Source organism: Phacochoerus africanus, chromosome 15 (assembly GCF_016906955.1).
Source record: "Phacochoerus africanus isolate WHEZ1 chromosome 15, ROS_Pafr_v1, whole genome shotgun sequence".
Lineage (NCBI taxonomy): Eukaryota > Metazoa > Chordata > Mammalia > Artiodactyla > Suidae > Phacochoerus > Phacochoerus africanus.
Window position 1 is genome coordinate 107890611 of NC_062558.1, and position 17642 is coordinate 107908252.

At 35.9% G+C, this 17642-nt stretch overlaps 1 protein-coding gene across 4 annotated transcripts in view; it reads left to right on the forward strand.

Moving 5' to 3' along the window:
• ZNF518A (zinc finger protein 518A) overlaps nt 1-17642 on the forward strand; it is a 60796-nt gene that overhangs the window by 11219 nt on the left and 31935 nt on the right. For 2 of the 4 annotated variants that reach the window (XM_047762152.1, XM_047762153.1), the window contains exons 3-5: nt 6932-7080; nt 9877-9926; nt 10710-17308. In XM_047762152.1, the coding sequence (XP_047618108.1) occupies nt 10839-15314 (4476 nt within the window). In that variant the 5' untranslated portion in view covers nt 6932-7080; nt 9877-9926; nt 10710-10838 and the 3' untranslated portion in view covers nt 15315-17308. Of the gene's footprint in view, nt 1-6931; nt 7081-9876; nt 9927-10709; nt 17309-17642 lie in introns of those variants that run through there. The other 2 variants (XR_007132407.1, XR_007132408.1) reach the window with 1 other exon arrangement.

Consider the following 17642-nt stretch of genomic DNA (forward strand, 5'->3'; position numbering starts at 1 on the left):
AAATTTGTCGGAGCCAGGAATTGATTGTATGTTTACATTTTAATTTTAAACTTCTTCATAATTGTATACCAGTGTCACCAACCTATCTGAATGGTATGTGGCTCACATGTATGCTAGCATTTTGAACATTTCTAAATCCATACTTGAACACATTTTCATACTTAAGTTTTTAGTTCTTTTTTCTGTGTTTAAGTTGGTTATTAGGCCACAATGATTTGAAGGGATCTGGCTTTCAATATAGATTTCTACAAAATGTATTTTGTGCTTGTTTAATGATAGACATTAGTTCCTGGGGTAAACTTTAAAAATTTTAAACAACTACCAAAAAATTAATCTCAGAATGTTCCAAGTCATGAAAAGACAATAGTTATTATTTTGAAGGCAATAAAATAGATTCTGCTTTCAAAATTAGAGTTTTCATATTTTTGTGTTTGTTCTTGGTTCCTTTTAGGCAGAACCTTATGTTTTTTAGTAAGCTTTTCCTGCTGCCTGCTGCTCTGTTCTATCTCCAGTTGTATGTTCATATGACTATTTTGCATTCAGTTATCTGCAGGAAAAAATTGGATGACTAAAGGAATACAATAGTTATAAAAAATAATGACTAATTATATTAGTTTTCCTCACTGTAATGTGACAAATTACAGAGCTACATGCTGAGTCACAAATAAGGCTAAACTCAACTCAGAGTTTTTTAGTTTTTTGTTTAATGTTTAAGCAACTAGACTGCTGTGAGTAGCACATAGATTCTTCCTTTTTATACCTTTTCACCAAAGCCAAAGGCTGTAGAATGTTTTTACTTTTTAATCTGGTGTAGAAAGCAAACAAAACTCTCTAGGCATGGCACCTTTTGATTCACTCTAAGTCTTTATCCTTGACATTTTACTTGCAAATCAACCTTAAAAAAAAATTTGTACCTACCATGATTCCTAACGAATGCTAATACTGCCAGTTCTCTGGTTCCTCACTTTTTATTTGGATTGTTCCTTAGTCCTTATAGTTTTCTCACTTATATTTTTGCTCTCTTTCTCCAGTATATCTTGCTTTCTAGCAGCATAAATAGTTTTGAAAATACTGCTTTTGTAATTCTCTCTGCTCATGAACTAACAAGAATGGCTCCTTGTTAACCTTTCAAGTTCAAATTTGTCCTCTAGTCTTCTTACTTAACCTTCAAATTATACATTCTCTCTGTGATCTAGATCCTACAGTTCTTCCAGTGTTTCTTTTTTGTTTTTCTGGTCTAAATAACCTTTGTTTCTTTCCTACATGTATAAGTCCCAATACTCTTTTAAAGGATCATCACAAAACCTACTTTTCTGTGAAGTAAGCAACTGATCTATTAACTTAATGTTTTAAGAGCCTTTGCTTATAAGTTATAAAATTAGTTTAAGCTATGCAAGCAGCTGCCTATACAGGCAGGCCTCAGTAAAGCCTTGTATAGTGACATTGTCCTCTTGGTTTCAATCAAGGTTCTTAGGAGCTCTGATGATTCTTTTCCTGCTCTTACTTTGGTTTGGTGGTGGTATTTTTTTCTTTTTTGTTTATTTGTTTTGCTATGCCACACTGTCGTTCCTTAAAAAAAATTAACCTGTTATCCATAGTTTGGAGGGTATCTTTTTATAGATTTGTGTACAAACATGTATTTATCGGATCTTTCCTACTGACATAAAAATTAGAATCTTTCCTACTAATTAAAAAGTATATTACATGCCTTAATCTGCAGCTTCCTTTTTTGAAAACTAAAAAGAAATTCACAATAACATTTCTATAAGTCAATTCAGTACATACACCTCTTTGTTTATAATGTTTTCATGTGGATATTCTTTAATTTACTTAATCATTTTCCTATTCATTGTCATTTAGGTTCTGATATATATCTATATGTTGTACTTTTATTTCTGTAGGGTAGATTGTTAAAAGTAAGGTTTATGGGAGCATACTTAGAAAATGTGAAGGAAATTGATTTTTTCTCAAGAAAACATAAATTGAGGAGTTCCTGTTGTGGCGCAGTGGTTAACGAATCCGACTAGGAACCATGAGGTTGCGGGTTCGATCCCTGGCCACGCTCCGTGGATTAAGGATCTGGTGTTGCCGTGAGCTGTGGTGCAGGTTGCAGACGCGGCTCAGATCCCGCATTGCTGTGGCTCTGGCGTAGGCCGGCGACTACAGCTCCAATTCGACCCCTAGCCTGGGAATCTCCATATGCCTCGAGAGCAGCCCAAGAAACGCCAAAAAGACAAAAAAAAAAAACATAAATTGATGAAAGTGACTCAACCAGTAGAAAACCTGAAATCTTGGAAAATATAGAAGAACTTGCAGAGATGGTAATGTCTGAAATTTAAAGAGGTACCAGGCCCATACGGTGTGTTAGCTTAGTCTTGTAATTTTAAAGAGTGGGTAAGTCTCATGTTGACTGAACTATTCCAGAGCAGATGAAATGATGGAAGTTACCCCAATTTATTTTACAAATACTCCATAATATCAATACCAAAAAAGAGAACCATGAGAGCACCAAAAAAAATAAAAATAAATTTTGTCATATCAAAAGCAGTACTTTATTAAAGAATAACATGCTTAATGCAAAAATAGTTCAACATTATACTTGCTCTGTATTTCTTTGTGTAGTACATAGAAAAAAAATTAAATTTAGATTGATATTATGGTTTTTACTATTTCTTTTAACAATGTACCAAGATCAAGAGTCATTATTACTTGACTACTACTTGTTTTCTGTATAAATTATGTACAACTTTTTTTTTCTTTTTAAGGCTGCACTCCCGGCATATGGAAGCTTCCAGACTAGGGGTTGAATCGGAGCTACAGCTGCCTGCCTATGCCACAGCCACAGCAATGCAGGATCTGAGCCACAACTGAGACCTAGGCTGCAGCTCACGGCAACGCCGGTCCCTTAGCCCACTGAGTGAGGCCAGGGATTGAACCCACATCCTCATGGATACCAGTTAGGTTTGGTTCCTCTGAACCACAACAACAACTCCACAACTTTTTATTTGTATAACAACGGTGCGTACATAGCTGCTATTCTTGGTGCCGACTCCCTTTATTTTTTTTTTTAGGTAACCTCATGGCTCTCAAATTAATTGTTAAATTTAAAATTTTTTTCTCTTCATGGAATGGACTTACGAAGTATATTGACATCTAATAGCATAATTCTTCATTCTCTGAGTATTGTGCTTGTCATTATCTTTGTAGCCGTTACAGTCTTTTTTTCAGTGGTATGATTGGATATCTGTGTGTTAATTAAAGAGGAGTGCAACATTGAATGATACCCATTTTGTTTTAATTTCTTCTTCACCTTTATTGTCACTGTCAATTTTGTACTGGTATCAGGTTTACTATTTTGAGTTTGTTCAGGAAAAACTCAGTTGGTTTACCACAAAGTCACTTACTTTTGAGAATTTCAAAAGTTTCATGGCTTCATACCACTTTTTGATAAAGTTTCATAATAGTGTGGTCTAGGGACAAAGAGATTGTCATTCTTGTTACATCCAAATACAAGCTGTTTGCCTGTGCTGTGATGGGGAGTTATGCCAGTGTGCAGGCCATGGTAATCCAAGGACAATATTTTAAGAAACACAGACCTAAGAATAATCAGTTGTTACTGTAAGCATTTTTATGTGTGTATTCTTTTTTTTTTTTTTGTCTTTTTGCCATTTCTTGGGCCACTCCTGTGGCATATGGAGGTTCCCGGGCTAGGGGTCCAGTCGGAGCTGTAGCTGCCAGCCTACGCCAGAGCCATAGCAACGCAGGATCCGAGCCGCGTCTTCGACCTACACCACAGCTCATGGCAACGCCAGAACCTTGACCCACTGAGCAAGGGCAGGGATCAAACCCACAACCTCATGGTTCCTAGTCGGATTCGTTAACCACTGCGCCACGACGGGAACTCCATTGTGTGTGTATTCTTGACTTCTTATTGATAGCTTATAGCGTTCATGTGTCTGTTTATCCATCTATTCTCTATCTCTTGAGAATTGAACAAATTAAATCCTAATAATCCTGTTATTTTCGCTTTCTCACTTAATGTGTCTTGGATTATCTTCCTATTAATAAATATGGATTTACAATTGTTTTTAAAATTGAATAATATTCCATTGAATAGAATTTATTTATTTTGTCTTTTTGCCATTTCTTGGGCTACTCCTATGGCATAGGGAGGTTCCCAGGCTAGGGGTCGAATCGGAGCTGTAGCCGCCAGCCTATGCCACAGCCACAGCAACTCGGGATCTGAGCTGAGTCTGCAACCTACACCACAGCTCACGGCAACACTGGATTCCTAACCCACTGAGCAAGGGCAGGGATCGAACCCGCAACCTCATGGTTCCTAGTCGGATTCGTTAACCACTGCGCCATGACGGGAACTCCTAGAAATTATTTATTGATGGACTTTTACTTATTTTTAGTTTTGTGATTTTGTAAACACTGCTCCTATGAAGATCTCTGATTATACCTTTAGGATAGATTTCTAGAAGTGAATCAGAAGTTATGTACTTCCTTCCCAGGCATATATGTGGATATAGATATGTTTGTATTTATGTTTATATTATTTTATAAAAATTACCATATTTTTTTCAAACTTTTGTTTATGAAGGTTGTGACAGCTTATGTTCCCATCTAAGGATTATTATCATAGTGCCTTTATTACTAAAAAACGAAATTTTAAAAGGACGTAAAAATACAAGCCCAAAGTTTTGCTAGATTCAACAGACACAAACTTAACACTGCAAAATTGCCATTACAGTTTCTAAATGCTTACTCTCAGTTTCTGTACAAATTTTGTCATGGACTGGTGACAAATGTTTAATGAACCATCAGCAGACTACATTTTCAGTAGTACTGTTTTAGTCTAGGAGCCCACAGTGGCATGGGATGGGGTTTGTGTCTCATATGTATATGGTCTTTTAATCATCTTGTTTTGGTATGGTACCCACTCTCTCATCTGTGTCTGCTGTCCTGTATTTCAGAGGTTCTTTCTGTTTTACTTTTTACAGAGAATAAACCTCCAGACTTCTGCTGTGATGAGGGACCAGCACTTTACCCTAGCATGATGGAGTGGGGAAGAGAATCTTAGCATTAACCAAAACCTAAGCAGCTTTCTCTGAATTTCTCTTTATTTTAGCTTCCCTCCTTCCTTGTTCCCATTTCAGAGTTACTTGGTGCTACCAGTTCTTAAGTCTTTTGACGATTCAGAGCGTAAAATGGGTTACTTCTTAGTTTTCCCTGCTCTCTGCCTAGGATTGTTTTAGGTCTGTAAGGTCATTTTACTACTTATGTATCTGCATTCCAACGTCTGCTGTTGTCACCTCTTCTGTTTCCCATTGTTAATTTCTTTTTAAGGGCTTCTTGTATACTTGTTATTTTGTAAATGTTCCCCTTCAGTCTTTTCTGCTTTCTTAACTGTATTGCAAAATATTTACATTTACTGCTCTTTTATAGATTTTATTGTTGACAGATATTTCTCCTATATAACATTATTTCTCTCTTTTTTTTTTTTTTTTTTTTGTCTTTTGAAGGCCGCACCCTGCAGCATATGGAGGTTCCCAGGCTAGGGGTCTAATTGGAGCTACAGCTGCTGGCCTACGCCACAGTAACAGCAACGCCAGATCCAAGCCACATCTGCGACCTACACCACAGGTCACGGCAACGCCGGATCCTTAAACCACTGAGCAAGGCCAGGGATTGAACCTGCAACCTCATGGTTCCTAATCAGATTTGTTTCTGCTCTGCCACAATGGGAACTCCTATATAACATTATTTCTTTTTTAGTTCTTTTTTTCTGACTAAAATTTGATTTTTGTTCAAGTATTTACTTAAAACTTTTTTTCTAGAAAAAGTACAGATGTAGTTTATCCTCTGAATCATTATGTATCTAAAATTGTGTTTTTCCCTCACATATGAGAGTTTTCCTGGTATGGAATTAATTCTTGGGTTATTTTCCCTCAGAACTCTGTAATTTCCTGGTATGGAATTAATTCTTGGGTTATTTCATTGACTTCTAAACTCAAACATTTTATTAGGATAAGTTGTAGATACTGAGTTTTATATTTTTCTGATAAACTTGACTGGCATTTGAGTAGCCTTTGATTTTTAAAATTGAAGTCTTTTTTTTTTTTTTGTCTTTTTGCCTTTTCTAGGGCGGCTCCCATGGCATATGGAGGTTCCCAGGCTAGGGGTCGAATTGGAGCTGTAGCCGCCGGCCTACGCCAGAGCCACAGCAGCTCAGGATCTGAGCCGCGTCTGCAACCTGTACCACAGCTCATGGCAACGCCAGATCCTTAACCTACTGAGTGAGGCCAGGGATCGAACCTGCAACCTCATGGTTCCTAGTCGGATTCGTTAACCACTGAGCCACTACGGGAACTCCTAAAATTCACGTCTTAAAAAAAAAACTCAATGTAATTTTTTTCTCTTGTTTTGAAAATCATTTCTTTCCCATCTATTTTGTTCTTTCTTTCATGGCGGTATGTTTACATTTTTTTCTCAGTATAGTAGCTCAGGTCTTACTGAGATTCCCAATTATGACTTGATTTTTTTTTTTTTTTTTTTAGGTTTCTTTTTTCATGTGGTAATTCATTGTAGTTACTGTTTTTTACTGCTGGTTGGGAGGATGGGTAAGAGGGTCTTTGAATGTTCAGATTATTTTCCTTTTACTGAGCTGCTGCATCTAGTGATGTTTCTGCCTGCTTATTTTTTTTGATGACATTGGGAGTTGAGATGTATTGTTAGAGAATAAAGATGTTCTCAGTTTTTTTGGTTAGATGGAGCCGGGAAAATTAATGTAATTTTTTCTGACAGCTTAGAGATACTAATTTATTTATGTAGAGAGAGAACAGAACTCTTAAATAGAAGATAGCATGGATTTAGGAAGATATATTTTTGTTCAGAAATGATTTCCTCTTTATATCTCTCCTGACAGCTGGTGCTAGCAACCCCCAACTCTGTCTGGTCTCTGGACCCAGCTCAAAGCTCTGGATTTGATATCTTCCCATACCTCAGCCCGAGCCTTCTGTCACTTCAGAGGGCTTTCACACAAGCTCCCTCTCAAGCCCTCACTTCTCTCCCAAGGTATGTTTAGGGAGTGGGTGGAATTGTTATTTCTTTTCTTAGGGCATAATAGATAGATGCTCATTGAATATCAGTTGAATGAGTGTCCCTTCCCATGCTTCCCCTTTAAAAGTGGTGCTTGGTAGTGGGTCAGCATTTGTTTTCACTCTCCTCTCTCTGGACTTTTTCCTTCCAAACACCTTGTGGCATGTGTACGGAATGTGTTGGTTTCTTGCCTTTTTGTAGGCTTTTTTAAAATTATATTTTTTAGTTTATGTTTTACTGAGCCATTGGAAGAGGGAAAAAATCGAATGGCTTGAGTTGTTATCTTGATGCAGTAAACTCTCAGATTAACTTTAAAAGGCCAGTCAGGGAGTTCCCGTCGTGGCGCAGTGGTTAACGAATCCGACTAAGAACCATGAGGTTGCGGTTCGGTCCCTGCCCTTGCTCAGTGGGTTAACGATCCGGCGTTGCCGTGAGCTGTGGTGTAGGTTGCAGACGCGGCTCGAATCCTGCATTGCTGTGGCTCTGGCGTAGGCCGGCGGCTACAGCTCCGATTCGACCCCTCGCCTGGGAACCTCCATATGCCGCGGGAGCGGCCCAAGAAATAGCAACAACAACAACAATAACAACAATAACAACAAAAAAAAGACCAAAATAAATAAATAAATAAATAAATAAAACGAATGGTATTATTTTAAGGCTTGATGAGTTGTTGGTCAAGTCTTATGAAATAATAGTTCATATATAGAAGGCAGTAATTTAATTAGGAGGGAGATTTAAAATCAGTAATCCTTGTTGGTGGGTTAGAGGTTGGTCTGTAGTGAAAAGAGCGTTAGCTAATAGGTTAGAAGATTAAAATTATAATAACGTTTCTTTCCTTTTTTTTTTGTCTTTTTGCTATTTCTTGGGCCGCTCCCGCGGCATATGGAGGTTCCCAGGCGAGGGGTCGAATTGGAGCTGTAGCCACCGGCCTACGCCAGAGCCACAGCAACGCAGGATTCGAGCCGCGTCTGCAACCTACACCACAGCTCACGGCAACGCCGGATCGTTAACCCACTGAGCAAGGGCAGGGACCGAACCGCAACCTCATGGTTCTTAGTCGGATTCGTTAACCACTGTGCCACGACGGGAACTCCTCTTTCCTTTTTTTAATGTTATCTGAGATACAGTATGCAACACAATTTTTTCCCGTAAGTAGCAACCCTAGTGTAATTTGCTACCAGGTATTATGTTTGCTTGCTTCCCCGTAAAACAGGTTGAGCATAGTTGAAGAGAAAAGAGATTCTCAGAACTTAAAATTTGAGGGCAAATAAACCCCACACATTTAAAATATACAGACTTTCCTAATACTGTATTATACAACATGCTGTACATTAAATATAAAAATAATGACATTCAGTGTTAATTAGCAGTTATCAGACTTAAGCTAAGTGGATTTCTAAATAAGGTAGTCCCCCTTTTCAGCATTGTTTTGTCTGTGAGAAAAGGGCATACAAATTAATGGGGACTGTGTTCTTGAATCTTTCCATTACACTTATCAAAATGCATCACGTTTATAGTTGGTATTTTTTTGATGTTAGTTGACTGAGTTATTTAAATGACATTTTACTGGTTGTCAAACTTGAGATATGTGTTTTCTTATAAGAAAAATTTTAAATTACATAGGGTTTTGAAATAGAGTTGATGATTTAGGAATATCAAAATCTAATTTTTTAGCATTACACATAGATTATTGGAAACATGTATAAGAAGCAGTTCACCATTTGTAATGAAACCTATGATACTGTCTTCTCTTGATTATGTACAGAAATAGAAAAGCTTGGCTATGGATAGTCCAGAATGATTGCAATATGGTATCCCAGCAAATGTGATTATTACTTGATTTGGTTAAAAAGTTCCACATGTTTGAACCCCACCCTCAGATTGTGGTATGGTGAAAACTCCATAGGTGATTATGATGCTTGTCACTATTGAGAATGTGCTACTCTGTAGAGAATCTTCAGTTGGTTTGGAGTATCTGCCAGGTATCATTGAACTTTTTTCTAGCTGTTTATTACTTTTCTTATTTTTGAAGAAAAAGTTTTTACATTTAGCTTTAAATAATACAGTAAAACAGTTAATATTTTTTAGTGTATTAGGCATAGTATGTAAAAATATTCATTATCAGGTTGGTGCATATATATATATATATATATACACACATATACACACACACTCACACATATACATACATATATATATATTTAAATATTTAAAAAATATTGAAGGTCTTTTTCAGACCTAACCAGAAGTTTTAAGATTGAGCTCTTAATGGTAATGTAAAGTAATGTAACTTTTACTTATATACCCTCAATAAAGGATTTTAAGACAGTGAAGTTCCTAGTTAATTAGATTAATTGAAATTTAGAACTGAGACCTTTGGATAGACATTATTGATAAAGCTTAATGTGATTTACATTGAATTTTTTTAGCTTACCTAATTATGTCTGTTAGTCACATACATAGGTAAGACCATGAAAGTAAAAAAATATAATTCTTCTAATATACTGTTTGATATTTTTGCTACTGAACCTTCTACTCACATTCCATTCTCAGCAGTGTATTGTCACATCTTACTCTACTATTTTCTGTTCCTCTACACCTTGAATCATAGTGTCTCATACATGGTAATCACATACAGTAATGGTGGTAGCTACAGTTTATATAGTACTTTACAGGATGCGGTTATGTATGTTTTCTCATTTAATCTTCACAACAACCTTGTGAAAGAGGTAGAAAAAGTACTAATTTTTTATTTTTTTACCTATTTTATAGATGAAGAAACAAACGCAGAGATTGAGACTTGAGTAGAATAACGCAAACCAGTAAGTGTTTGAATTAATGGAGGCACATGGTAATGGATACATTCTCATCTGCCAAGGGCTTTCCTAGCTGCTATCTATCTGCCTGAGTTCTAGGGACCAAATAAGCCAAATAGCCAAAATGGTAGGGAACCCAGAAGGTAGTAGATAGAGTTAAGAGTATCCCAGGGAAATGTGCTACTCCTTTTAATTTCTTCTTTTCTTTTTGTCAGTAATGATACCTTAAAAGAGCAGGTAATGTTTATTTTAAACATAAATAGGTGATGAAATGTTTATTTTAAACATAAATATCCCTGAGGCATGAGAGAAGTCTGTTGAAATTCTCACAAGGTAATAGTGTCAATTAAGCAACTGAGGAAGTTAATGGTATATGTATATTATTAGAACCATGTACATAAGTGGAACTTAATATAAGGCTCTCATTTAGATTTTTAAAATCCTGTTTAAAAACTGTAGTATGAACTTAATATAAAAATCTTAGAGCTTAAGGGTGCTTATCCAGTTGTGGCTTTCTTTAGATGAGGAAACTGAGGTGCAGAGAATTGAAAGCTTGCCCAGTGTCACAGAGCAGAGCTGGACGTAAACTTGTATTTCCTGAGATGCAGATCAGTGTTATTTTCTACTTCAGATTATTGCTTCTTGGTAAGCTGTCCTTAAGATATTTGACAGGTTTTTATATCTTGCATTTATTTGATCAGCATATTTCCTTTGTGTCAAAATGAACTGAAAATGTGAAATTTATTCATACTTCTGTGATGAAAATTTCAGTTCTTTGTTTGATTTTAGGTGAGTTAATGTGGGAAAAATCCTGGTATTTTGAAGATGTCTCAGCACAGTATTGTTTCCTGTTCAAATTACAAGTAACTTCAAGAGTTTTCAGGAAAAAAAGAAATTGGGATTTTTTTTGGTTAAATCATGCCATCTGAACAGAAACATTTATTTTTTGATGAAAAGCAGAATACTTTAAAAAAAGATTATGATGTGAAAAATGAGATAGTTGATACTGTCAGATCAGTACTTAAGCCAAAAATTTCAGAAAGTCATTTTCATTATGAACTAAAAAATGTGAAAATTGTTTTGCCCAGGATAAATATTCCAAATGAAGTTCTGTTGAAACATGAAGTTGACAAATACAGAAAATTATTTCAGCATAAACCACAGACTGCAAGAAAATCTATCAGTATAAAGACTGTAAACTGTATAGAGGAGTGTGTGTTGCTCCATAAGTCTGAGAGAGTCGAAGAAGGTATAAAAATGTCTGCAAAAATACTCAATTTCAACTGTTTAAAGTGCCGAGATAGCACTCGATATAGCCCAAATGATTTGCAGAAACACTTTCAAATGTGGCACCATGGTGAATTACCTTCATATCCTTGTGAAATGTGCAGTTTTTCAGCAAATGACTTCCAGGTGTTTAAACAACACAGACGAACCCATAGAATCACTTTAGTAAAATGTGATATTTGTAACAATGAGAATTTATATACTTTATTAGACTTGACGAAGCATTTTTCATCCACACATTGTGTAAATGGTAATTTTCAATGTGAAAAGTGTGAATTCTCTACCCAGGATGTTGGTACATTTGTTCAGCACATTCATAGACATAATGAAGTCCTTTATAAATGTGATAAATGCCATTATATATGTTTAACCAAAGGAGAGCTTCAGAAGCACCTTCATATTCATTCTGGTACGTTTCCCTTCACTTGTCAATATTGTAGCTATGGTGCCACCAGGAGAGAGCACCTTATAAGACATGTTATAACTTTGCACAAAGAACATTTATATGCAAAAGAAAAACTGGAAAAAGACAAATATGAAAAGAGGATGGCAAAGACTTCAACAGGACTTAAGTTAATACTGAAAAGATACAAAATAGGTGCATCAAGGAAGACATTCTGGAAACGTAAGAAAATCAACAATGGCAGTGACAGAAGTATAGAAAAAAACACTCAAGTGCTTAAAAAAGTGAACAAAACACAGGCTAAATCTGAAGACCAGAGCCGTCTTGTTCAAGAACATATAAATGAAGAAAAGGACGAAAGACTATACTGTGAGAATAATGATAAACCTGCTGAGTCAGAGTCAGAAAAGCCAACTCTTCTGTCTACTGGACAGTGTAACAGAGCTGAAGAGGGATCAAATTCTACTACAGGTTTCTTGAAGACTGCCCTTCAAGGACCTACAGTGTTAATGGTAAAAAATAATAGAATAACAATTCCTGCTAACTACAGTGCTAAATTTATGGGTTTTAAGATGGTGGATGGAAAACAACATATTGTAATAAAATTGTTGCCTACCAGTAAACAGAATTTATATTTACCAGGCTCACAGTCAGGTGCCACAAGGCACAGTACTGCAAATTTGCAGCCTCAGACTTTGGACACCACTGCATTTTTAACAGGAGTAACAACGGAGTTAAATGATACCATTTATATGAAGGCATCTACTCCATTTTCATGTTCATCTCCTATACTTTCAGGGAAAGTAACTTCAGAAAAAGAAGTGGCTTTGCTATCTCAAACAAGTAATATGCTTCCAACAATGGATGATGAAAAAAGTGTATCTTCTTTGCCAACAACATCAGAATTGATTACAGCATCGGTGAATTTAACCACAAAAGTAGAAACAAGAGATAATGTTGACTTATGGGGAAGTCATATTACTCAGTGTCACCCTGAGGTATCAGGTACTGCCATTAAAAGTCCAGATAAAGTTACCTGTACTGTCAAACCAAATCCATACAGCAGTGGAGATATGCATAACTATTGCATTAATTATGTCAACTCTGAGTTACCTGTTGAATCTTCGAACCAAGGATCATTACCTTTTCATAATTACTCGAAAGTTAATAATTCTAATAAACGTCGTCGGTTTTCAGGAACAGCAACATGTGAAAACCCTCAAAAAGAATCTTCATTAAGCAAGACAGTTGTTCAGCAACCAATAAGCGAGTCAGTTTTATCACTAGTGAGGAAGGAGAGCTCAAATCCAGATAGTCTGTTAGCATCTATTAGTCTTTTAAATACTAAAGATGGAACTTTAAAAACACAAGCTGAAATGGAAGAACAGTGTGTTTTAGAAAAAGGACAAAACATTGATGGACAGAACCTGTACACTAATGAAAATCAAAATTTAGAGAGCTTGACTGAAAAACCTAAATGGGATGACATCTCTAGTGATGAGTCACCGATGATGCCTAGAATCACATCTGTTTTCTCTCTCCAGAGCCAACAGGCATCAGAATTTTTGCCCCCTGAAGTAAACCAGTTACTTCAAGAAGTATTAAAAGCAAAACCTGATGTGAAACAAGACTCTAGCAACACTCCAAGTAAAGACCTGAGACTTCATTGCGACCAGTCATTTCAGAAACAGGAGAGAGAAGATAAAATAGTCGAATGTTCAAAAGACTTGAAAGGACAAGGCCTCTTCCCAGTTCCATCCTGTAGTATGGGGATTAATGGACCTACAAACGATCCAAATTTAAAATGTGGTGGAAAAGAAAAACAAATGCTGTCAATGTCACAAGATGTGAGAGATTCAGAGAAGACGCCTAGAATTTCTGGGTTTGGCACATTACTTAAGACACAGTCAGATGCAATAATTACACAGCAGCTTGTAAAAGACAAACTGCGAGCCACTACACAAAATTTAGGTTCTTTATATATGCAGAGTCCACTTCTAAATTCAGAGCCAAAAAAGGCTTTATTTGTTCAGACTCCAAGAGGCTTTTTTGTTCCATTGCACATTGCTAACAAGCCTGGATTACATGCTTCAGGAAAACCACTTCCTTTGGTTAATACACAAGGTGTTCCTGCTTCTCTTCTCTTAAACAAGAAACCTGGGATGATCTTAACATTTAATAATGGGAAACTTGAAGGTGTTTCTGCTGTCAAAACTGAGAGTGCTCAAGCTTGTGGAACTACAACTAAAGAGCCTTGCAGACCACCTATTTTAAAGGTAGAACCAAGCAGTAATTGTCTGACCCCTGCACTTTGTTCCAGCATTGGCAGCTGTTTGAGCATGAAAAGTAGCTCAGAAAATACCCTGTCATTAAAAGGTCCTTACATTATTAAAACGCCAGCAAGTTCCTCAGTGAAAGCTGTTCCTACCCCTAATACAGCATCTGAGCATCAGGGCACTAAGTTGAATATCTCAGATTCAGTAAAACAGCAGAACAAGATTTTCCCAAAACCACCTCTTTACACCCTTTTGCCTGATGGCAAACAAGCTGTTTTTTTAAAGTGTGTGATGCCAAATAAGACTGAGCTGCTTAAGCCTAAATTAGTCCAAAATAGTACTTATTATAAAAATATACAGCCAAAGAAACCTGAAGGAACACCACAAAAAATATTGCTGAAAATTTTTAACCCTGTTTTAAATGTGACTGCTGCTAATAATCTGTCAGTAAGCAACTCTGCATCCTCTGCATCCTCATTGCAGAAAGATGATGTACCATCTCATCCAGCTACAGGAGGAGAGCAGAAAGAGCCAGAATCTTCTAGAGATGCCTTACCCTTCTTACTAGATGATATGATGCCAGCAAATGAAATTGTGATAACTTCTTCTGCAACATGCCCAGAATCTTCTGAGGAACCAGTATGTATCACCGACCATTCAGAAGCCAGGGTATTAAGACGTAAAACTAATTGTACAATTGAGAGATGCGTCAATAAGAAAAAGACTTTGAAAAAAAATTTTTCAAGAATAAAAACTCATTTAAGGAGTAAAGATTCTGAAACTGCCTTTGTATCTAGAAACAGAAACTGTAAACGAAAGTGTAGAGATAGTTACCAAGAACCTCCAAGAAAAAAAGCATTGCACAGAAAGTGTAAAGAAAAAGCAAAGCCTGAAGATATCAGTGAATCATTTGGATATAGCAGACCTAGGCTTTCAAAAGATTCAGTCAGAACTTTGCGGCTTTTCCCCTTTAGTTCCAAACAACTTGTGAAATGTCCTAGGAGAAACCAACCAGTGGTAGTTTTGAATCATCCTGATGCAGATGCACCAGAAGTAGTAAATGTAATGAAAACTATTGCTAAATTTAATGGACGTGTACTTAAGGTTTCATTGTCAAAAAGAACTATCAATGCTTTACTGAAACCAGTTTGTTGTAACTCTTCTAAAACAATTTGTGATGATTTCCCCAAGAGGCACAAAACATTTAAACCTGTTAGTTCTGTGAAAGAAAGATTTGTGCTAAAATTAACTCTCAAAAAAACAAGCAAAAACAATTATCAGATTGTGAAAACTACCTCTGAAAACGTTTTGAAAGCTAAATTTAACTGTTGGTTTTGTGGTCGAGTATTTGACAATCAGGATACTTGGGCTGGTCATGGGCAGAGACATTTAATGGAAGCTACTCGTGATTGGAATATGTTAGAATAATTTACCATAATTACCAAGGAGAAGAAGAGTAATTACCTTAGAAGAAAATAGTGGGTTGAATTACTAATGCAGACACTTTTACTTCAACATAGTACTTGAAATTAAACATTTAAAAGTTGCTTATGTTTCCATGGAAGAACGCAAGTTTTAGTGTGATAATTGAAAATGCTGTCGGTGCACATGTAAGTTTTGAAAGAAACCTAATCAGCACAGATGGACCTTGATTTAATTTTTTAAAAATGTGTTCTTGGGAAGTTAGGGCTAAAGAAAATTTTGATAAAACAGTTTTCCCAGTTTAGTTCTTTAGTGACTCTTGATAGAGGGTAATGGCTGACAGCCCCATTCCCTCTTTCCGTCTACCAGCCTTACGAATTTGGTAAGTATAGCTCCTCTGAGAGCTCTTTCACTGTGGAACTGAAGGAGTTTCTCATCATTTATGAAGATACACTAGGAGAACTTGGGTAAAGAACTTACTCCACATCTGCAAAACATAGTTGTTTTGAAGGTAATTAGGCTCCTTTTAGAGTACCTTTAACTCACTACAGTTACACCTCATATTGATGAGTTTTTGACAAGTAGATCTTTTTTCCTGGTAAGCTGTGTCCCATATCAGTGATGGAAACACCCTCCAAGATAATTTTCTTTTTCCAAATGGCTGTCAAGCATCACAGTAGATGGGCAGCCTTGAGAGGAGAATTAAACTTTCTTGGTCTGATTTGAAGTCCATTTAAAGAACTTGAACATTTTTTCTGAATTTGATTATATATTCTCCAGCGATTCCCTTGCATAGGACTATGCTTGTTTGGTTTAAATTGTTTGTCTCCATAAACCAAATGGCCAGTTTTTTTCTTGGTTGCCATCCCTTTAAAAAGAGTGAAACACAGAAGCACTTCCAAGGGAATGGCTTTTCTTGAAAATTAAAAATTATTCCTCAGAAACAATATTTTGAAGCAAGATTAACAAAGCAGATCATACTTTTGTGTTTATTATTAGTGTCTGAACATGTCCACACTGGGACAAATCATTTTTGTTAGCAACTTTTCAGTATGACTGACAACCCAAAGCAGATTATTTACTGATTGTTTGCAGTTGGAAATGAAGAAGCATTAATATTGGACTGAGTGGCAGTGCATAAAACTTCAGGACAGATTCTGAAGGGACGCGCCCAACAGGTAGCATTTTAAAATGGCTATTTTCACGACAGCAGAATCATTGATTTAAACTTTTCACTTTGTAAGTTTGGATCAAATTTTGTTGGATCATTGGATAATGGAGTTCTTGTGTTAAAAATTATATACCATATAATTTTTGTTACTTGGTTACTACAAGTGTTATGACATTTTCATTGATTGAAAGAAAACTTCAGGGCTTCTTTTCTGTATATAACAAGGAATTTAAACCTGTACATATTTTTGTACCTTTCAGTTATGTAAATTTTGCACAGAAATTTTTTTGACATAAAAAGTTTATTTTCTTTCAATTTAGTTCTGTGCATGCACTAATAAAACTTGCTGTTTAATTTAAAAGGAATATATAAGACTTTACCCATGTTATTTTTTTGGTTTTTATTTCAGATGTACAATTTTTTTTTTTTTTGGGTAAATTCAGTTTTCAGGGATTGAACACTATTGTTAGCAAGTGCCTAAAAGATGTGAAACAGTTTACATATGTTGACTGTAACATTAGGTCCCAGATGGGCCCTCTCCCCCTATAGTTTTGTTTTAAAGAAAGCCATACATAGATGCTTCAAGCTATCTTGCTATGCACATTATACATGTACTGTTTTTGTGCAGTTTGTCTACTTTCTTAGAAGTGAAGTATTTTTTGTATAAAATCTGTTACAATTGTGTTTCTTAAATTGAGCCTAAGAATGGAGTTGATTGGAAATATACAGTATATATTAATAATGTATATGGTGTTTAAAGACTGGTAAGCATTGTTAATTTCTGTAATGAATGTTTTCTTCAATTAAATTTCTCTTAAGTTTCTGTTTACACAATAATTTTTTAATGTGCTAAAATCAAATGGGAATTTCATTCTAATGGGAAATACTGAGATTTCAGGTTTGTTTTTTTTTTTTAATGCTAGTGAACAATGCAAAATAAAGTGGGCTTTTTTCCCCAAAAAAATTATAGGTGAAATTTTGAAATTTTGTTTGAGAAGAATAGTATTTACTATAATTTAACTATGCTATAAGAAAAGCCACACAGAGGCTTACTTTCTTTAGTACCTTAAGACAGTGAAGCAACTGCTCTGTTATGGTTAGATCTGTTATGATGCGTCACCTTCTGTGAATAGAGGAGAGAGAGAAGGAACTCTCTTGCCAGT